At 41.7% G+C, this 22,756-nt stretch overlaps 1 protein-coding gene across 2 annotated transcripts in view; it reads left to right on the forward strand.

The window, feature by feature from the left end:
- Positions 1-22,756, forward strand: part of LOC6050116 — a 137,325-nt gene that overhangs the window by 106,960 nt on the left and 7,609 nt on the right. For both annotated transcript variants that reach the window (XM_038260620.1, XM_038260626.1), the window contains 2 exons: positions 74-6,680; positions 7,557-7,711. In XM_038260620.1, the coding sequence (XP_038116548.1) occupies positions 74-6,680; positions 7,557-7,711 (6,762 nt within the window). The remainder of the gene's footprint in view (positions 1-73; positions 6,681-7,556; positions 7,712-22,756) is intronic.

The following is a 22,756-nucleotide window of genomic DNA, read 5'->3' on the forward strand; positions in this document are numbered from 1 at the left end:
TTATATCCACCCAAATTAAAAGAAACTTTTATAAATTGTTTACTAAATGTCTCCTCCTTCTGTTTGTTTCCAGTGGCACGAGGCGCAGGACTTTGGCCGCAAGCGCGAGATCCGCGCGCACATGTACAAACTGCGCGAGGAGCGCCTCAAGGAACTGTACAACGCGGTGGAGGTGCCCGTCACGCCAACGAGGGCCGAACTCATCATGGAGCAGCAAAACACGACCTCCGGCAAGTTTGGGCTGACCGGCAAGGGCGGCACCGTAACGGGCGGCCACGGCGACTCGCTGCCCGACCAGAGCTTCGAGAGCTTCAAGACGAAGGAGATCCGCGACTCGGAGAGCCCAACGCGGTTCGGGACGGTCATCCCGTCGGACAACAGCGGCTGGCACATCAAGACGTCGGAGGAGGTCAGCGCGGACGGTAAGACGCACACGCAGCGCAGTTCGGCCACGACCGAGGGTACCAAGGAGGTGGATGGTGGGAGAACTTCGTTCGCAGGGAAGAATGAGGAGGCACGCAGCGAACGGTTCGAGGGTGACGAGAAGAACTTTGTGCACAGCAAGGGCGATCAGTCGGCAACGTTCCTGGCGGAGAATACCGTGATCGACGGGGACGATGGGCGCAAGATCGAGAAAAAGTCCACCTCGATCTCGTCGTCCTCCTCGTCGAAGGTGATCCGTTCCCAGCAAGTCATCGGGGACGATACCGACTTCGCGAGGCCAGAGCAGCTTGGGTCGACGAGCGCAACGACTAGCAGCGTTCAGGAGACTAAAAGCAGTCACACGACCAGAACTTCCAGCAGTACACAGCAGCAGGAGCAGTCGCTGGAAACGGACGGCAACATTGCGAGCAAGCCGCTTTCCAAGGACCCGGAACGTGTCGCGAAGGCATTCCGGTTGATTGCCTTGCCTGGTACGATCATCACGGAGGATATCACCGTGATCAACCCGTCCACCAAGATGATCACTACGGTCAAGCGTCTCGAGGACGGTACGGAAGTCACAACACGAACGTACGAGAAAATTGGAGAACAACCCTCGATGGCGCTGGAAAACCTGACGAAGGAGTTGCGCAGCAACACGGAGTTGATGCGTGAATACGAAGAAATTCAGAAAGCTGAAACTCGAGCTTCCAAGAAGGACGTCGCCGATAAGATCACCAATCTGCAGTTCATCACGGAAGAACGCTCCGATACGGCACGGTCCGAGCAGATCAAGAAGCAACAGCAGCACGAAGTGATCACCACTTCCACAACCAAGATCACTTCCGACCTGGACGCAACTCACGATTCGTTTGCCCGCTCGCTGCGCTGTGTGTCTCCAAGCGAAAGCGTCCGATCGGTCCGCTCCAACTCGGGCAGATCCAGCGTCAGCCCGGACAAGTCCATCCGGGGAAGACGATCACCTTCGCGGGAGTCCGACACCAGTCGATTCAGCACTCACACCACGACCCGTACCAGCCGTACGGACGTCTCGACGACCCACAAGGATTACATGCGACCCACGATCACGTCCGAGCGCAAGGTGTCCAACTTGACGGAAGCGTACGACACTGTGGACAAAACTAAACTGAAGGAACGATCGGAGCGCTTGGAGCGATCGGTCAGTCCGAAGAAAGTTCCACAAAACACCCCGGACGCTACTCCATCTCGTGGTCCGTCTCCAGACAAGCTATCCTCTCGACCGGTCTCCAAAACACCCAAGGAATCGTCCCCGTTCTGCTCGGTCAACAGCTCCCGAGCTGCGTCCCCTATCAAGCGGGATTCTTCACCGTCCAAGATCACCTCCGCCAAGCTGGTTCGTGAAAACTCGTCGGAATCGTTCAACGTTGACACCACCATAACCGTCTCGACCAAGGACAAAACCCAGCAGCAGACACGCGAAGACGTCGAGGTGTTCCACACCGAAAGCCAGCTCACCGATCTGGACGACATCACGATCAACGTCAAGCTGGAGAACGTAACCGACGACATCGAGGTAACGACCACCGTCGAGGAAGTCGACGTAGGCGACCAAAAGCCCTCAACCGCTAAGAAATCCCCCAAGGAGAAGCCACCCCTAGTGCGCAGCGAAACGTTCGAAGAACGCTGCCGCAAGATCCTCGGCATGCCGGGCCAGGTAGAACCGGAAGCTGACAAGCCGGAGAAGCCGGAAACGACGACGAGCATCTTCAGCACGTACGACAACACGCTGACGCGCAGCTCGGAGATTCGCGAGAAGCGCAAGAAGATCGAGCAGGAAATCAAAACGATCGAGTCCGAAACGCTGCGGGCTGCCCGCAAAACTAGCGAGACTTCCCCTACCAGACGGCAGAGCTCGCCAGCGAAGCAGTCGTCTCCGGTGCGCAAGCATTCACAGTCTCCGGTTCGCAAGTATTCGCAACCTTCGCCTGAACGTCGTCCCAAGGACGACTCACCGGTCAAGAAGCCGTCGGAATCCAAGGAAGCCTCACCGGTTCGTAAGCAGTCCCAACCTTCTCCGGATCGTCGTCCAAAGGAGCAGACACCGGTCAAGAAACCAACAGAGTCGAAGGAGTCTTCCCCGGTCCGTAAGCAATCGCAATCTTCTCCGGATCGTCGTCCAGTTGAGAAGACGCAAGCCAAGAAGCCCGCGGAATCACCCATCCGCAAACCATCACAACCCTCTCCCGATCGTCGTCAAGCTAAGAAACCTGAGGAATCTCCAGTCAGAAAGCGATCGCAACCATCGCCGGATCGTGCGCCAGCGCAGAAGGAGCCCTCCCCACACAGATGCTCCCGTTCGCACGAGCGTTCACCCATTCCGGTCGAGAAGCCCAAGACTCCGTCTCCTACAAAAACCTCAACCGACAGAACCGACGCCACCACGATCATCCGAACCACCCGCACGTCAAAAGCCGACATCCTCGTGAACCAGAAAACCGAAGGCAAGAACATGTCCGTCACGGAGATCACCATCCAGCCGGTGATCGAGGTCAAGAAAGCGGACAAAATCCTCACCAAGCAGACGTCGGACAGCAAGTTTGAGCGCAAGACGACCAACAGCCGAGCGGTCACGAACAAGAGCTCGTCGGACTTTGACGTGAAGCGGAAGGCCGCTTACGAGAAGACCGAAACCATGGTTGATCGAAGCGCTCGCGGCAAGCCACGCACCCCGGCTACGAGCCCGGACAAGCGCCGAACTCAGGACACCAGCCCGACCAAAACAACCGAGAAGAGTAAGCATCACATCACGGTGGCGAAGATCAAGATCGAACCGGTCCGCAAGACCGTCCAGTCAAAGTTTGTGGTAGAGGACAAGTCCAAGACGGCGGCCAAGACGACGAAAACTACGAGGAAGTTCGCCAACGAAACCGAACCGGAGTCGGACAAGGACACCGGAATCTCGGACAACGAGATGGATGATGAGACGGTGACAACCGTCACGACTACTACGATTACCACGACCAAGAAGCACGCCAACAATCAAGTGACAGATCGAAAGGATTCCGCCCCGGTGTACAGAACCACCGGCAAGGTGGAGAAGAGCTACACTCGATCGTCCAGCGATAACGTGCTGAAGACGGCCAACACTAACAACGCAAAGAAAACAACGACCACGAAAACGACAGCCGCTACGGCAACCACGACCTCGGCCAAGAAGTCGGTCGATAGACCGGTCAAGTGCGTCACCACCAAAACCATCAACCTGTCCGCCAAACCCATGATCGACTCAGACAACCTGGACAACGTTGTGATTGACATTCAGCAGGCCAAGTCCTCGCGCGAACCGACGCCCAACAAGCTGATCCCGATCCCGGTTTCGCCAGACGAAGACACCGGCAAACCACGCTATCCGGACACGGTGCAGGAACCGGACGACGAACCGAAGCACGTTCCCAAGGTCAGCAACATCCCGATCCTGGAGGAAACCAGCAACGAATACATCGGCTGTGAAATCACCGAAGTGGAAGACCACGAAGTTCGAGCGGCCCGTGCCAGTCGCATCACCAACCTGGACCGGGTCACCGAGGACGATGAATCGCTGCTCAGCGTCAACCAGAAGGTGTCCAAGTTCGTGGAGGAAGCGAACCGGCTGAAGGATCTGCCCACGACCAAGACGCCGAATCGCTTCGTACGCCACGAGTACGAAGAGCTGGACGAGCACCTGAAGTCGGACGAGTGTCTTCTGAGCGTGTCGGACAAGGTCACCAAGTTCATCTCGACGGCCGAAGAGGTCAAGAAGATCCGGACGTCGGGACCGTTCGTGCCGGAGTGCAAGGTAACGGTGGAGGTGGCCGAGTCGGACGAGTGCTTGCTCAGCGTGAACGACAAGGTGTCCAAATTCGCTAGCAAGACAACCGAGGAAGACGAGGAAGAGCGCGGAATCGATGAAAAGAAGAAAAAGTTCATCTCGAGCGCTGTCGCACCGCAAAAGTCGCCGGAACTGGTGAAGAACGTGATGAAGCAGACTACGCGGTCGGAGCTGCAAACACAAGAGGAAGCTGAAGCTGAACAGAAGACGAGCATTGTCGATAGGTACACAACTGCTACCTTGACCAAGCCGCGGGACAAGGTCCCGCAAGGTGTGGGCTTGAGAAGCACGGAGGCTGTCAAGAAGGCGAAGCAGATCTTCGAGACTGGCAACAAGCCAGCCGCAGCGGAGCTGGCCAGACAGAAGGATATCCTGAGCCGTCCGTCAATTTGGGAGGATCGCCGCAAGAAGGAGCAGACAACCGTTGAGAAGACTCAATCGAAAACGGTTCAAGAAAGCAACCAGAAGGATGTCAAGCTGATGGACATCGGTGTGTACAAGAAGGCACAGCCCAAGCAAGAGCCGGAGCCGAAGGTTGAGGAACCTAAACCGGACACTACGAAGCGTCGCGACAGCGGAACTCCGAAAACACCGGCTTACATCCGGGATACCGTGTCCACCAAGAAGGACATGTTCGAGAAGAGAATCTCCTCGTCGAAGATCGACACGAGCGAGCTGGTAAAGTCCACAACTTCGCAAGAGGAAAGCACCGAGCTGACAACATCAACAACCAAGCGACCCTCGATCACGGAAAAGTACGAGCGCACCATCTCGCGTGAAACGCCCACTCCGGGCGGCAAACCGTCCTACATGAATCACACCGTAAGCTCGCTGGAGCACATGAACATGTCGTCACGTCGCGAGTCGGTCGACAATACCCTGCTGCAGCAGCAGGAATTCGTGGAAACCACGGCCGTCAAGACGAGCAAGTTTGGCGTCGAGCTGAAGCGAACGGATTCGGGCCGTAACGTGCTGACGGGATCGCCGACGAAGCGCAAGAGCTCGGTCGATAGTCCGGTAATCGAGGACATCTTCGACTTGGAAGCGCTGGAGAAGATGCTGGAATCGGTGAACGGGTACGAGCAGCGTAGACGGATCAGGTCGCAGATCCGGCTGGTGAAGAAGGCGGGCGAGAAGGTTACGACAACGACGACCACCACGACGACGATGCGTACGAACAGCAGGGTTAGGGATGCCAGCCCGAAGCGGAAGGAGCCGAGTCCGACGCGGGCTGCGTTGCGGAAGGGTTCGCAGGATACGGAAGTGAGGACCGTGAAGACTGTGGAGGTGGAGGCGAAGAAGTCGGAACCGGTTCAGCGCAGCGTGAGTCCGACCAAGTCGAAGCCGATGACGAATGGGAAGACGGTTACGAGCACCACGACTGTAACGGCGAAGACGTCGAGATTCGGCGAGAAGGTTCCAGCGAAGGAGGTTAAGGATGATGGTAAGCCCATTTGGGCTACCGGGAATATTCTGAAGAAGGCATCGGAAACGACTCGGACGTTCAAGACCAGTTCAACGACAAGCACGGCTACCAAGAAAGCGACTCCAGTGATGCGAGAGGTTCCGAAGGAAACCAAGCCGACGGATTGCATCACATCGAGCTACGGCGTTGGCCCGACCGACGAGAACGGACTGCCACTGTTTGGTATTCGAGCGCTGAAGAAGAAGGCGGCTCCCGCTTCGGATGTTGAGACCAAGATCACCGGATCGATCGTGACGGAAACGCTGTACTCGGAGAACGGATCGGCACCAGTTGGTGAACGCAAGACTACGGTTTACTCTTCGGATGCGAAGGACTTGGAGGAGCTGAACATTTCCGGCAGCAAGCGCAACCTGGCTGAAGTTCGCGAGAAGTTGCTGGAACGCGAAAACTCACGCAAAGGATTGATTTCGCTGACGAAAACGGAAAAGATCGGAAACGGAAGCAGCCACGTAACGACCGAAATCGGAACCCTGGAAGACGTTCCCCAGCGCGAACCCAAGATCGTGCGCAAGGGATCGGTCAAGGAACTGACCGAGCGATTCGTCCACAAGGAATCCTCTTCCTCCCTGCTCTCGGAGAAGACCTACCCGAAGGCCGGCCTCATCCTGCGCTCGTCCACCCAAAGTCACTCGAGCCGATCGTCAACGCCCTGCGAGATCAGCTCCATCCGGTCGGGCTCGATCGACTTTGACGAGAACGATGTCGAGCTGCGGTCGGGCGCCAAGTCGAGCAGCACTGCAGTGCGCGAAAGCGTCGTCACGTCCACCAGCTCCTACGCGACGAACCAGGAAGAGGTCGAGGACGGGGGGGTGTTCTTCCGCAAGAGCAGCCGGCAGCAGCAGACGCGATCGTTCCTGAACGACGGCAGCCGAGTGTCCGGGGTGCAGGACGTGCTGGAGCGGATGCGCAATGCGGACAATGGTGAGTGCAATTTTGGTGTTGGGTGTAACGTCGGCTCAGGTTTTAAGGTTAGAATGGCATGGACTGTATTGCACGGACCATGCTAACTACATTTATTCACGAACAACGAAAGAATCAACAAAACATAACAACACTTTAAAATGACAGATCACATTCCTTGTTTTTTGCAAGCAGTAACATAACCAAACTTTTCAGCAAACGTCAAATCCAATTGGTTGCCGAATCTCTTCCGGAAAAGATCCGGCAGCAATTCGGTATGCTTTGACGTTTGCAGGAAGAGTCGAAAAAAAAGTAAACAAACCACTTCGCACAACAGCCAATGTCATCTTTTTGACTTTTAAACCGATTTTCGGACATCAATAAAACGCGTCTTTCCGTGCGTAAACAAACCACTAGACTGATTTATCTCTCTCACACACACGTTTGACAAGCCTCCTGTCACTTCTCTCACTACACGCTACCAGAATTTTAACACAGTTTCCTTATATTCTAGCCTCTACTGTTACACACTTTCAATTCTACCCTCACGGCAGGCACCAATCAATTTGTTTACACTTTTCGGCACCCTCCGCAAACGTCAAACCATACAAATTTGTTGCCGGATCTTTTTCCGGAAGGGATCCGGGAAAAAGCTCCTCCTCCAGCAACTTTTTACTGGTTTGCGTTGTGGAGGGTACCCAGAATTTTGGTTATGACAATGCTTGCAAAATAACAATACGCCTACTACGTTTTTAGGTTACAGCTTTTCTGTTAAAATGTAAACAGTTCATGCGAACTGTCAATTTTCTAACCTAAAAATCGAGTCGACATACAGTCGACAAAGCTTTTGTATCCAGATTTCCAGACTTAAAAAAAATTAATCTTTGCCCTTTGCAGTGGAAGAGTCCGGTGACAGCGCGGAGGATCGCGAGGCTCGCGCCCTGCTGAACAAGTTCCTCGGCGCGTCCGTGCTGATGAGCGGCATGGAGTCGCTGCTGCCGGGTGGCGCCGCCAAGGGAGAGGACACCGAACCGACGTCCGGCACGAAAAAGGTAAGTCGCTCTCTCTAATGAGCTCGTCAACCCGCGAGAGAGTTCATGAGGCCACGTCGAAAGTATTCATATTTATTACTGTTCGGTTCATTAGTGGACACAATTTCGCGCGAATTACGTCGACTGCGTCGCCGGTTTGACCGGTTTAAGGCCGCTTTTTTTTTTGGGGTGGAAAGTGGTTCTTCCGAGCTAGAAGATCCGTAATTAGAAGTCATGTGCGGTTAAGTGGCAACGTACGGCGCGCTCGGACATGTGAGAACCATTAATCAAGCGTGGCAAGTGTCGGTCGACCCGCATTGTCCGTGTGACGTCGATGACGAAAATTCGACGACCTATTGTTTACGTTTTGCGAACACACAAGGTCGACGTAGCTGGGCGAAGCACCAGAAATGGGTGCAAACTGCGCGTTGACCCAGACCTCGATCGCTTGTCGCAGATTTTGTCCGGCACGAGAAGAAAGATCGCGACCAGTTTTCCCAAATTACTCATTTCCTTATGGGTTATTTCTGTCAGCGCGTTTCTTTGAACTTCAACGGCATGTGCCAGTGAAGTGACGGACGACTCCAGGCAGATTCACGGCGCGAACAGCTGCCCGACCGGGTCGAAAATAGAACCAACTTTGAACAACGACGGTTCAACGCGCCTCGGTCTGTGTGTGGCAAGTGCGCGTGTAAGATGTTTAGAATGGTAATGAAGAGCGTGTTTTATATATTTTTACATCAAATTTATCTAAATGGACTTTCTAATGGCTAAACTGCGACAATAAACCTCAAAACGGGTTTGCTTTCATAATCGTGTAACGAAACGTCAAACGGCAAGGGCACGTGACGCGCCGCGTCACTTTGACAAGTCCGACTGACAGCCGAGGGATACACCTCGCAGGTGTTGTTTTGTCACTTCCGCCATTTTTCAGAGTGGGGTGTTTTACCTGGTTTCCGCTGACACGAAAAGTAATGGACACTTTTAGAGTTCATTACTTTTTGTCTGACAACAAGACAAAATCGCGAAAATAGATCCCAAAGATGTATGTTTTGAGTCGGTAAATTTCCGTTGGCAGCGTGTTTCGTTCACCTTCCATTTCTCTACCTTATGATCATCATCATTAGGAGAATTGCACTATTTATGGACATTGTAAATTTCGGCACTTTTTCAAATGAATCCCAATTTACGGACTATTTTATTTAGCGTGCAATCCGAGGTGCAATCTTTCAAAAAACAATCAAACAAAACTCAAAATTACCTGCAACCCCCTAAATCACCACACTAACGATCGCTTCGCGGGAAGTGATCATATCGGGTTGTACAATTAGCATTTATGGCTACTAGTAGTAGGTCCGACTAAATCTGCAGCGCGCCGCCATTATAAGGCAAAAAGTGTTCATCAGCAGGGGAAAATTATATCGCGCGCTACATCTGGATCGTGCCGCTCCATGACCGTGGTGCTGCTCCAGATCTAAGCCCGGCGATCGTATCTTTGAGCTGGTGAAAAGCGATGCTGCTGGATTCACCTGTGCGTGGAAAAAATGTAAAATTTGGCAGCTGTTGCTTGGGAACATTTTTGATACTCAGCTTGGAGCAAGTTCAAGCAATATTGCATTCGTCGTTTTTGAATAAACAGACATGGTTCAACTTGAACGATGTAGCCAAACTTGGTAGAGTTGAGAGATTTAGGGAGAGAAAGAAAACTGTTATGGAGAGAAAAAGGTGCATAGATCACGGTGAAGTCGAGCTGTCATAATTTATCACAATCTTGAAGATTATGCATCAATTTTGATTATTTTTTTTCTAAAGTTTTTTTTTTCAATTATTGTCAACTTGGGTGGACCCTTAAAAAAAGCTCATAGATAAGTTTTTGATTTCTACCTCATGTTAGTCCTTCAACGAGGTTATTTTTAATTTTCAACTGAAGAAGAGATATAAAAAAAATAATTTTGAACTTTGAAGTGGACCGTTAAGCATTTTTCCCCCCCAGCCGCAGTGGACCCTTAAAAAGGATATTCTTTAAAAATTTCTAGTTTTTTAGATCACTTAATAGTTAAATTTAAATCATTGCTGAAATCAACCGTTATTTTTTGTCTATCGTCAACAGAAGTGTAAGTGTGCAACGAAAAATTATTTGTTTTTATAAATTTTAACTAGCCACGACCTTGCACTGTTTTAAAGTTAGATCATTTGAGGGTTAAATTTTAGCATAAATAAGTGTTATTTTGATTTTGAAAATAATAAATTGATGTCAATTTTTAAAAAATCTCAATAACACTCACTCAAAAACAGCATTATTAGGGGAATAGCATGTAATCTCATTGGGCACCTAATATTGGCATATCAGCACTTCGACATGCTCTTACAACTTCAAGGTAAATAGCATTTTATAAAAGACGTTTTCAACTAAAATCAATTGACAAACAGCTCAGTAGGAAGTGAGCAAGCTAGTTTAGTCAGAAACGGCAAATTAGATGAAAACAGGACCAAATCCTGAACCTGCCGAAAATATGAGAATTTCTCCTAGTTGCTTATCCCTCTAACGCCCATGGTTACTCCAGAGTACCACTAATTGTTGACTTCAAAATTAAATTTCTCTGCAACTATGCATTTTTTTTAACCTGGTTCAACCGGCGTTAGTTTATATAGAATGTTAAATTATAACCATCAAAATTTCATCTAAGTCGGTCGATCCAGTAACGAGTAATGGTGAAAAACGTAGAAAAAACTGGATTTTGCTCTGAGCGGGAAGGGTTTGAATAGAGCATTGTGAAGCATTGAAACTTAAGGAGGTATTAGACTATGACAAACTAACAAAACATACTCGCACTTTTTGACAGTTTGCCTGCTTTATTGGTTTGCCTGCATTTGTTTGCAGAAAAGTCAACCTGCATATATTTTGCTTTGTTTACGTGTTTGGCTAAGTGTCAAACACGAAAAAAGGGCGAGTTTGTTTGTTCGTTTGCTGTAGTCTAGCACCTCCTTGAGAAAAATGACGATATCTCACATATTTTTGTACTATTGGTCTAATTTGCTATGTTGCTAACTTTGGAAAAAATCGATCATAATATAAAAAAAAAACAATTTAAAAAAAATTGCCCAAACATAATTAAAAGACCATAAGCACAAATTAAGACCCTTCTTAAATGTTAGGGTTAATTCAGAATGTATAAAAAAAAGATTTTGATTTTGATTGTAAAAAAATATCGTAAAAAATGTTTAAATTTTTAACATTTTAAATTGGATCAATTTTATTTTTGAAATCTAAAACAATATTTTCAAAACAATACATGAACAATACATAATCACTAAGGTTGGCCTGAAAAATCAGGGGGCAAAAAAATATTTTTTCAAAAAACTTCAAAATTTCAATGAATTTAATGTGCAATTAGCTGAAATCAATTGAAAATGCATTCCCCTTCGTTTAGTATCATTTTTAAGCATGTTTGGGTTGATTTAAAAATCACCTGAATTTTTGAAAATTTTCGATGTTCACTATCGCAAAAAGTTTTTTTTCGTTAAATTATTGTTTTCATCAAAACTTACATTTTTTGAAAACTAATGTTTGCAAAACAACTGAACTAGTGTAAAATGCATTTTAAAACACTTTTTGCATTCAAATGTTGCGACTATGGCTTGTTATTTTAATTTATATATTTTTTTATTTTGTTCGCTAAGCTTAATGCAATCGCAATTATTTCACTTCTTTTTTTGAAAAAAAAAGTACCGTTTCACGTTATAGCTATTTGAGGGTTGATTGCAGGTAGAAATAACTTAATTATAAGTTAATCTTCTTAAATAGTTCTTTTTTATAAATATTGCAAGAATAACATTTCAAAAAGAGCGAAAGCACATATTTTGGCCCTTTTTAAATGTTAGGCTCAACTATGAAATATTGAATTTCTTGAAATCAACCCTCAAATGGCAATAATCTGAAAACGGTGCCTAGTTTAAAAAAAAATGTGATGAACTTTTTGATTGCACAAATTTTATTTTGAATGTATGTCATTCAGCAAAAAAAAATAATTCAAATTTCAATCATACATTTTTCAGCAAAAAGTATCGCAGAATTCTTTATTCTTTCTTATAGTTATACTACTGTCACAAATTTGTTAAATATCAGTGTATTTATGATAATATTTATTTCTCACAGTGCGTGAAGCCTTTTTCCGATGGGTGATCCTAAAATTCAAAATTTGTAAAAAGTAGAACAGCCTTTAATTTTTCAAAAAAGAATCTTCGATAACTATTTTCAATAAATTACAATCAATTTTACAAGTTTTTTTTCAATTATTGTTGAAATAATTAGCAATAATTTTTGTCTTTCAATTTTTCTGGAAATTTTGAAACCTGAAATAAAATTTACAATGGCCTTAGACTAGTACATTTTTTTTTAATGTTTTTGTTCCTTAGCTCTGATCAAATTTTAAATTTCAGTCGATTATAGAAGTTTTTTTATTCAAATTTAAATTTTTAGGCAATAATATTTTTTTTTTGTTTGATTTTTTGGGGAAATTTTGAAGGGGTACGGGGAGAGGATAAAAACATGAAAAAATACATAAGATTTTTGGATTTTTGCTTTCCTCACCTGACTGAGGAAAGGCTGTAAAATCACTCGGAAAATTAACTATTTAAACCTCGTAGATCCACCTTCACGTTTACATATCGACTCAGAATAAAATTCTTAAAAAAATGCGCTGGACTACCTCGGCACTTGCTGAACAAATTTTGTCCGTTTTGGTCTCATTCGATCGGTCTTGGGGTCCCATAAGTCGCTATTGAGAATTATGAACTTCAAAAGTTATGCTAAAAAACGAAAAAACATATAAAAATTGAAATTTCATGAAATCGCTCGACTTCGTAGAGAATAGCTCAAATTATCCTATTTTATTTGCAATTTGAAAATTTAACTGCAGTGAACCGTTAACCAAGTTACACTAAAAAAACCCAAGATGGTTTAACACTTTCTAGTTTATACCACGTTTGTTTGTAACAAAATGTCACTTTGTCCACTTCAATTGATCAAGATTAACAAAGAAGCTCACATTAGAAATAAATCTGATTAAGGGTCAATTTCAGTTGAAAATTGGACGAGAATCATGTTTAAGGGTCCACCTCAGTAAACAATTCAAATTCAAAAACTGCTAATCCAAGATTTTTTTAGCAAAACCACATTCTAAATTAATTTAGTTTGCCAAAACTGTCTTATTTTATTTATCGATTTTTTTTTAATTCGTTTTATCTCATTTAAAAAGTCACTCAACTAAAATCGTTAAAGTGTCCTTTTCCAAAAAAAAAACACCTTTCAAAACTTCAGCAAACCCACCGCGTTCCCCGTTCTATACCGCCATAAACAGTGCGCTTTTCTTTCCCTTCAACGTAGATTTAGATTAGCGTTCTCTTCTGATCAACATCACCCCTCATCATCGGTGTACAACGGCTCAGTGTTGTAGTTTTTTTTTCTAGCTTTCCTCAAACCAAAGTTTTGCGCGCCTGCGCCAGCCACCTTCTCTCTCAATTTCTCCCGCGATGCCCGAATGTCTGTTTGCAGTCGGTTGCAGTCAGAGACAAGAAGATTTGCAAATTTTGTTATCAAACTTCGGCTTCGTAGACGGTAATTCAAAATTGATTAGATTTGTTTGAAATTAAGACTAATTTTTCGAAGTTTATTGTTTGTTTACAAAATTGTTTACAGTATTCAGAGAAAGACTTCTATCAAAACAATATAAAAAGGCCATAGTGGATTATTTGTTAACAATGTTTGTTTACATAGTTTTGCTCAATTTAATTTTAGCGATATTTGACCGAAAATTGCCATTTAACGAGTGGTTCTGCATGAGCGTGTATGTTTACCCACTTTGACAGGCACACGCTCACGTAAGATAAGACAAATAATGGGTTAGTTCAAAGCTGATTTATTCCGTAAATGCGTTCACGTCCAGCTATCTGTGACCATAGGTTTTGCTGTTTTTTGCCTCCGCGTTCACGCCTGGCCGATCTTCAGCCGCTTTTCCCGCGATCGTGCTCGATCGTGCCGCGGTAGTAACAGTTCTTCACCCGACTCCAACTAACCAAGATCGACGGACCAGACGGCAGCAGCAGCAGAGTTCGGTTCCGTCCGTGAACTCGCTCTCTCTCCTCAGTGTGCTAATCCAGAACTATTTCTGAGTAAAAATTAATCCCTCTGTTCCCAGTTCCAAACTTCGTGTAAACTTGAAGAGAGCTGAACTCCTCGCAACTACCGTGAAGATCTGCGTGCGTGATTAAGTAACAGTGTAACCTTTCGTCTCAGTGACCGTGACTTGTGACCAGCGAATTTAGAACGATCTCGGCGAAGGTCGATCCCAAAACCGTACTCGCTCTACAATGTGCTAATCAAACGGCACACGTCACACGTGTTCAAATATAGTTTCGTGAACCCGGAGGATCGCCGAATTAGTCAGCGATCAGATCATCGTGGCAGCAGGTCGGAAAAAGGTGATTTTCATGCCGCGTTTTTGCGCGGCGCGACCGCGGCTGTGAATTTAAAAATAACGTGAATCATCTCCGCCGAGGATCGTCGCGACCACTTTAGAGCGACAACAGAGGAAAAAATGTCCCGCAAGTAATTGTGTTTGAACGTTACGACATTTGGGGTTGACCCCCTGCGGAGGGTCCGCCTGACGTAACACGTCAAATCGTCCAGAAATCCCGCAACCGAGTCCGAGCTGGAAGTGGCTAAGCCGACCAACTCTCTCGACCTAACCTCAAAAGTAGAGCTGGGAAAATCCCTCTCTCTCTCGTGCTGCTCACGTAGGAGTCGCCTTTTATGGCCATGAAAAGCGGTCGGAGATCGGGAAAATCGTTGTTGTTTTTCCTCGTGCCGCGTCTGTTTCGCCACACACGCTGTGTGTAAATTGGTGCGAGGCGACTCCAGGTCACTGGCGACTGACGCGAACGCTACAAAACTAAACCTCATTAGTTTGTTTACAAATCAATCTATTTTGCCAAATGTCAATATGAAAACAATTGGGTACTAAAGCCCTATGTAAATTTTTATGTACAACGGTAAAAAAACACGATTAAAACCCATTTCTGATCACTTTTTTTTTCATTTTAAGGCAAAAAAAATATTGGCAAGACAACATTTTTCGATGGATCAACTATGGTTCCCTTGGAAAGAGCTGTCAAGTAGGACCTTTTCTGTCAAGAAAGACCGCGAGGTTAATTTTTCAAAATTGATTTAAAAATCAATTCTAAACTCTTTGTGGTCGTACAAAGGGTCATTGTACTCAGAAAAATAAGCTTTATCGCTGTAAACAATAATATCAGCAATCTAAGCTTCATTTTAGGACCCAATTGTTCTGTAAACAAATACATTCGCATTGTTTACAAATCGACTTAAGACTTAAACGCCAAATGTCAATTTGTAAACAATTATAATTTAACCTCAGTTTAAAACAACAAACTGCAATTGTTAACAACCCAATTTACGCCCTTTTGCATTATCCGGCCCGATATTGCCCGTTTGCACGCAAAATGCGCTGCGTCAATTTCAAGGAAGCAATCGCAATCGCCGCGCGTTGCGCCCTCAATCACAACAATGTCCCCCGTCAATTTAGTTCAGTGAGGAAGTGAATTTTCGTGCGTGAATTAAATTGTGTGTGTGTTTTGTGTGCTAATTTTTGCGCATCGGATGGTGGGTGCGATTTTGCAGCAATTGAGAGTCGGGCTAAAAATAGGCGCACATTCGGAATCGAAGGCAGGCATTCAGGTTTTAACGGGCAAGGATACTTTCAAGCTGGGTGGGAGAAAAGCGGGGGAGAGAGTGCGGGTTTGCGGATCAATCAAATATTGAAACTTTATTAGTTTTGTCTGGAAGGCGTGCGAGGTGGTCTGGTTTTGGTGGAGGTTGTTTATTCGGGTGATGGACGGAGTTGCAGATTTGGTTGGAGACCAGAAAGGGAAGTTTTAGAAAGATTTGATATTTTTAGAATTTTGTTTATTTTATTTTTAAAAAGTTTACAAAATTGCAAAAGCTATAAGAGTAACGACACAATTGAATACAAAAATACAACGTTTTGATATATTGGATCTATTTTAAAAAAAAACACAAATTAATAATCACTAAAATGTCAGTTGTCAAACTGATGTCAACATTTCAACCCCATTGTATGTAAAAAATGTACAACATTTAATTTAATTTAGAGTACTTTTCCTTAGGTCCTATGCGCCATGGGTTTCCTATTTTTATAGGACCGTTTGAAAAAGTAATCTAGAAATTTGCTATTTCTTCATAAAATTTTACTAAAGGTAAAAAAATGGATAATTAGCATCTTTGGATACTCTGTTTCACTATAAAAGATATTTAGAGCAAAAACACAAAGACGACGGTCGCAGTATTTCAAACATTTTTTGAAAAAAAAAATAAATCTATTTAAGTTTCAATTTTGTAACCTTAAACAAAACTTTTTTTATGACCAATCTTGTTAAGTTTTGATCACTCATGGACACTGCTTTTAAAAATTGAAAAACTGAATTGTTTAGTTAAAATTTTGCAAATGCGATTCAAAAATTAAGCAAAATAAAATGTTTGCTCTCGATTATTTTTTTTCAAAAGATTGTAACCTTGCGGCAAAAAAATGCCTTTCTGAATCCTCCATACTAATTTAAAATTCAATAGATGTCTTTTTTGGTCCCCCAAAACATGTCAAAAAATCTAAAATCTAAAAATCTAATACGGATTTTGGGAATTGGGTCCTATGTTAATTTTAGCATACATTCATAAAAGGCATGCCAGAGAACAATTTCTGATATTTTTTTTTAATTTTTATTCAAAATATGGAAAAATAACATATATTCGCTGAATCAAATTTGGCCTGGTTTGATACCATAGAATGTACTGTCAAGCAAGAGAATTTCTATCAGGAATGGTTGTGAACCAACATTTTCAAAATTGATTTAAAATTCAATTTTAACCTTTTGTGGTCGTTCAAACGGCCATTTTCCGAAAAATTGCGAAGTTTTGGAGCAAGAGTTGTTGCAAATGGAAACTTTTGGTTTACTTGAAAATTAGGGTAGTTCATGATTAGGGTGTTTTGAAAAATGTAACTTTTCAGGAATATTTTCGGGATTTTTTTGTCTCTAGAAAGTGGTTGGACTTGCCAATTCATCCAAATTAAGAGAAATCATCTGAGCAAACCTCCAAAAAATAGTTAGAGCTCTAAAAAACAAACATTTTTATTTTTTGACAAGTTAATTTTGTGTTTTTCTTTAAACTCGAGATATTTTCCTTTGAAAAATATCTCGAGTTTAAAGAAAAACACAAAATTTACTTTATTTTCCTTTGTGACACCATTGCTATGCTATACTAAACTCGAGATATTTTCCTTTGAAAATTTCTTATTTACAACGAAACTCGAAAATTGTCCTACTATATGTTTTTCCCACGGCTACGCCACGACTGTCATCCACAAACAAAGCGAGTCAAAATCGAACCAAGTTCGAACCAAATTTTTGGCGAGTAGCATTTGAAAAGGTAGAATGCGCATCGGTCAAAATTTACAAAAAATAAAACTTTTTAAGTTTATTTCGGATTTGAACTAGGAGAACAGCATTTAATTTCATCGAGCACCTAATGTTGGCATATCAGCACTTTGACGTATTTAAAACTAGTTTTAAACATTTTCGAAGGAATTTTAATAAGAATTCTAAAAGCGCAAACCAAGGAAGAATCAAACGTAATTTATTTTGTTTCAAGGAAATTGAATCTATTTATAATTTTTGGTTTATTGTATTGTGTTGTATCTATTGATTGTATGGTCAAGTGGAACTTTGTAATATTGTGATCTAACATTCTAATAAATGTTAAATGTGAAAAAATTTACGTAATACTTTTAATCATCTAAAAAATAAAAGCAAAAGATTGTGAAAACTCACATAAAAAAATATTTTGGAAAAATAATTATGCATGAACTTTATACAACCTTTTCAAAAACCACATGTTAACAATTGACAGCGCCTCTGAAGGTGACTTCAGGAAACTACAAGCGTGTCAGATCCTTGGTTTTTCCCTGTAATTTTGCCCGCTAAATCTTAATTGAGGTTTTGCAGCGCGACTGCGTTTCAAATGTAGGTGACGTCAAAATGAGGTTACTTGCCTAAAGTCGTATGCCTTTCTGTCGATTAAAGAACAAAATCGCTTATTTCTCATGATTCCCTGCATCAATCTTCATGAAACTGGTTGCAAAAGACGAGAAAAATTTTTTGCTTTAAAATAATGAACATCAACTTTTGGGCGCGCAAAAATTTGTGACCTTTTTCTTTAAAAAACATGTTTTGGAACACGAAAAAATAAGTTTCCCCGTATATATCAATGAAATAAACAGTTATATAGTTGATAACAGATGTGTTAACGTATATTCAACAATTTGTATTGATTTTTGACAGACTTTCTTGCCAAATAGTCCAAATTACTATCTTTTTCTAAATTTACAGTTTTCTCATGGAAAAATCAAACAAATATTGGAAAGTTATACACCAAACTGTTGGAAATAATTTTTCTCATCCGAATCCGGCATAAGTTTTATAATAATGTTGATTAGGAAGGAAAAAACACATTTTTTCAAAAAATCATAGGTTTACGCTATTTGTTCATAGGTGGCGACACGCGTCTTTCAGCTTTGCTGCAAATTCTCTATTGCCGTTCAAGAGCCAAACGACATGCGACACCTAGTGTTGAGTAGCAGAACAGAACGAAGAATGTCGATTGAAATTTCCGCCCTTTGAGGTTATGTATGCGAATTCTGTTTTGTTAAATTCCAGCGTTCAAAACAACTTTTGAGCGAAAATTCGAGCTGATACTTTGTTAACTTTTGATGCTCTATCATTTTAAACAATATTATTTTTTCAAAATTATTTTTTTTTCAAATTTTTTTTTATTGCGTTAATTTATAGAGGGCAAAGAGTTAACAATCGTACTACTTGAATTTTTTCTCAAAAGTTGTTCTATGAGCTGTAAATTCAATTTTAAGTTTGCATTCCTATGTAACCGAACAGCGAAAATCTGAATCGTCATTCTTCGATGCTTTGCGCCATCTGTCGGAATTTTTGAGCTTTTGATCGCGAATCTGCCCTCAGAATTGAGGTTTTGCAGCGCGACTGCGTTTCAAATGTAGGTGGCGCCAAAATGAGGTTACTTGCCTAAAGTCGTATGCCTTTCTGTCGATTAAAGAACAAAATCGCTAATTTCTCATGATTCCCTGCATCAATCTTCATGAAACTGGTTGCAAAAGACGAGAAAAAATTTTTGCTTTAAAATAATGAACATCAACTTTTGGGCGCGCAAAAATTTGTAACCTTTTTCTTTAAAAAACATGTTTTGGAACACGAAAAAATGAGTTTCCCCGTATATATCAATGAAATGAACAGTTATATAGTTGATAACAGATGTGTTAACGTATATTCAACAATTTGTATTGATTTTTGACAGACTTTCTTGCCAAATAGTCCAAATTACTATCTTTTTCTAAATCTACAGTTTTCTCATAGAAAAATCAAACAAATATTGGAAAGTTATACACCAAATTGTTGGAAATAATTTTTCTCATCCGAATCCGGCATAAGTTTTATAAAAATGTTGATTATTAAGGAAAAAACACATTTTTTCTAAAAATCATAGGTTTACGCTATTTGTTCATAGGTGGCGACACGCGTCTTTTAGCTTTGCTGCAAATTCTCTATTGAGTTTAAGTGTCAAAAAATCGATTTTGGGCATATTATGGGTTTTTATGATAATTTTGCATGGAAACCCAAAATATAACCAAAAATTGTTTTTTGACACTTTAGCTAAATTCTGAGGGTAGATTCACATTTAGCGGGCAAATTTACATGCAAAAAATTTTCGACAGCATCTCTAAATAAATTGTTGCTGTTGCACTCATATGCTATCTAGATAGGAATCACAGCAAGCTTAGAACAAGAGAGCACAGCGGATCGAATAGCTCCCTTTCAACAGTACAGATTTTGCTAATCAGTTAACCTGTTGTCTCGGAATAAATATTTCACGTTGTAAAATGAAAAAATGTGTATGCGCCCTTTTTGAATGTTGCTCCAGTATTTAAGAAACATTAAACTGCGCCATAAACTTTGAAAATATTTGCAACGGCCTAAACAGAAAGTATGTATATCAAAATGCTTTATACGCATGATTACCTATAGATATTTGCATAACTTCGAAGAATTCATGGAAATATGCTTTTCCTAAAGTTTGACGTTTTTTTCTCGATCCCAAATTCATTTCACTTTGAAAAAACAATTTTAAACATCCAGATTCGCAAAATCCATCAAATTTCGCGCTGGACAGCGCTATTTTTAACGGCAAACAATTCCCAATCCACGTCGTCCACGCGTCCGTTTTTTAAAGACAGACACAAACTGACATTGTGTCTATCCCAAACCAACATGCCGAGAACAGAGTGAGTGACAAAACGCGGACAGCTGACCCAGCTCGCAACCGAAACACCCGAGTCAGCTCGGCAAAAGTCACATTCACCCGCAAGACAAAATTCGGATTATGAAATCGAAATTCTCTGTCGGTGGGAAGAATTTCGAAGAAGAGGACGAAAAAGAATAGTAGGTATCTTAATTGACGGGGATAAATTTAACGTGTGTGTCAATTTAAATCACAACTCGACCCTAAACATTGTTCTCGGTGCGTCGGTGGCGCTGGCCGCCTTTTTTGAGCACGTGGCAAAATTAAAGGGAGGGCTTTAATTTAAGCTTAGATCAAGGGATTGTTTTTTGTACGTTTTTGCTATTTTTAGTCAGAAGAGAAAGTTTGCTTCACGTTCGATTACCTTGACGAATGTCTCTTTGAAATTCGTCTCTCGAGAGAAGAAAAATCATTAGCTTGGTGTAAATCCTAAACTATACAAATAAAAATTGCGCAAGCCCATTGGAAACGCATTCAAGCGGAGGAAAAGCTAAATAAAAAACTAACAACTCTGCCTGTGCACCTGTGAGTGCATTACGCCTAAAATAACGGGTAGGGTAAAAAGCAAACATCAAACTGTGCAACACGGTGCTTGAATATGCAAAATTGCATCCCGATGATGCTCTCAGTGCGAGTGCATTTGACTGCAAAAGGGAAAGAGGTGTGGTGCCCGGAAAATCGTCGATCAAGAGAGGGAGAGGGAGGTAGAGTGCGTTCAGGTGGAACGTAAACAAGTCTGGACTTTTAATTGAAGGAAAGTTAAGTGATGAACCATTTTTTTGTTATGTAATAACGTCATGATTTGAAATCTGGACACTTAGTAGCATATCATTTTTGTTATAGCTGGCAAAAAATCATGCAACAAGTTGAAATTGTAGAAATATCATCAGAATGTAGTATAAACAGCCAGTTTTAAGAGAATGCGTGCAAAATATGTCTTTTCTAACAATTTTTTCATCAGAATTTTAAAATTAAAATGACTTGTTGTGCTTAGAATCCCGGACACTGAAAAAAGCTGATTTGAAATCCGGACACTCGTTTTTGCTAATGAATCGCATAAATTTGGACTGAAATGTTAGTGAATGGCATTCTTTAGGTCTCAAATAAGCTGTTAACATCAAAACAATCGATATTTTATATAAAAATTTGCTAGAATTCAAGGAAATCAAAACCATAAATTTCTGCTTTGCCTTCCCGGTGCTTCGGACGCCTATGAAATATTTCACGTGAAATGTTTCGCATTTTTGGTAATCTTATAATTTTATTTTATTTAATTGTTTTGACATTAACTACAGCGTTCAAACAAACTTTAGATGAAAGTTGATGTTAAAATTCATCAAATAACACAGCTTTAACATTCATAATGCGAACCTATATCCAAATAATTGATAAAACAAGATGAGGTGTCCGGGTTTCGAAGCGTCCGGGAATTCGAATCATGACGTTATTAGGTTAGGAAAAAAACGGGTAGAATAACTATTTTTTCGTTTGATTTACAGTCATGCCTAACTAAACCTCAGAACTTATGGGATTTGGGCTATATGGGAGACATTGCCTATAATTCTATGAAAATTCATCCGAACTTAACAAAAATAATAGTGTTTTTGAATAGGGATGATGTCAGCATATTCATTGAAATAAAAAAACATGTATTTTTTAAGGCAAAAATAAGTTTTTTCCCGTATTCAAAAAAAAAACGGATTAATTTAAAAAGATAAACATGAACATGGGAAATCTCATTGGACCGTTTAAAAAAATAAATGCAATATTGCTTGAGCTTTACATGGGTGTTTCAATTGTTTTTAAACTGTAATCATAATCAAAACATACTATTTTATCAAAAAATTCCTATATTTTTATTAGATTAGAAATAATGTACATATTCAAAAAGATACGTATTTTTGAAAAACATAACCCAATTGTTGTTTTTTGCAATATGGGAATCAAATTTATTAAAATTATTATTTTGAAAACTTTGAATTTTTAAAGCACTCAAATTTCAAGTTTGAGTTTGCGAAAAATAATGTGACCACATTCTTGATTATTGAAATTCTTGTTCATTTTGTACCCATATAACAAAATCATATTGCAAAAATCAAAAATTTTAGTACTAGTATTTTCAAAAATTCTTGGCTTTGTTAAAAATTTAATATTTTCTCAAAAAAATTGCTACAATAAGAGAAAGTTGCAATTTTCCAATACCGATTTCGCAAAAAAAAACTTGAAATTTCAGTTTTTTTTTTCTTTTTTGATAGTACGCTGTTGTGTAAAAATTTTGAGCATTTGAAAAAGAATATTGTTGAAATCTATGAGAAATGTCCGAAATATGTTTAATAATTTAAAATTTGAGTAATTCTTTTAAAAAATAGGAAGTTTAAAAACGGTATTTCATATTTTTTTAACATTTTGAAAAAATATAAAATTATGTATTGCAAAAAAATAAAATTTAAGCAATTTCAAAACATACTTTTCTTTGTAAAAACTTCAGTGTTTTACTCATAAAAAAACTTTATTTCTGACAAAAGGCAATCCAAATTTGGCGTTGTTTGTTAACCCTCTACTGCCCAATTTTTTTGATTTTTTCAATTTTC

The sequence above is a fragment of the Culex quinquefasciatus genome, chromosome 1, assembly GCF_015732765.1.
Source record: "Culex quinquefasciatus strain JHB chromosome 1, VPISU_Cqui_1.0_pri_paternal, whole genome shotgun sequence".
Lineage (NCBI taxonomy): Eukaryota > Metazoa > Arthropoda > Insecta > Diptera > Culicidae > Culex > Culex quinquefasciatus.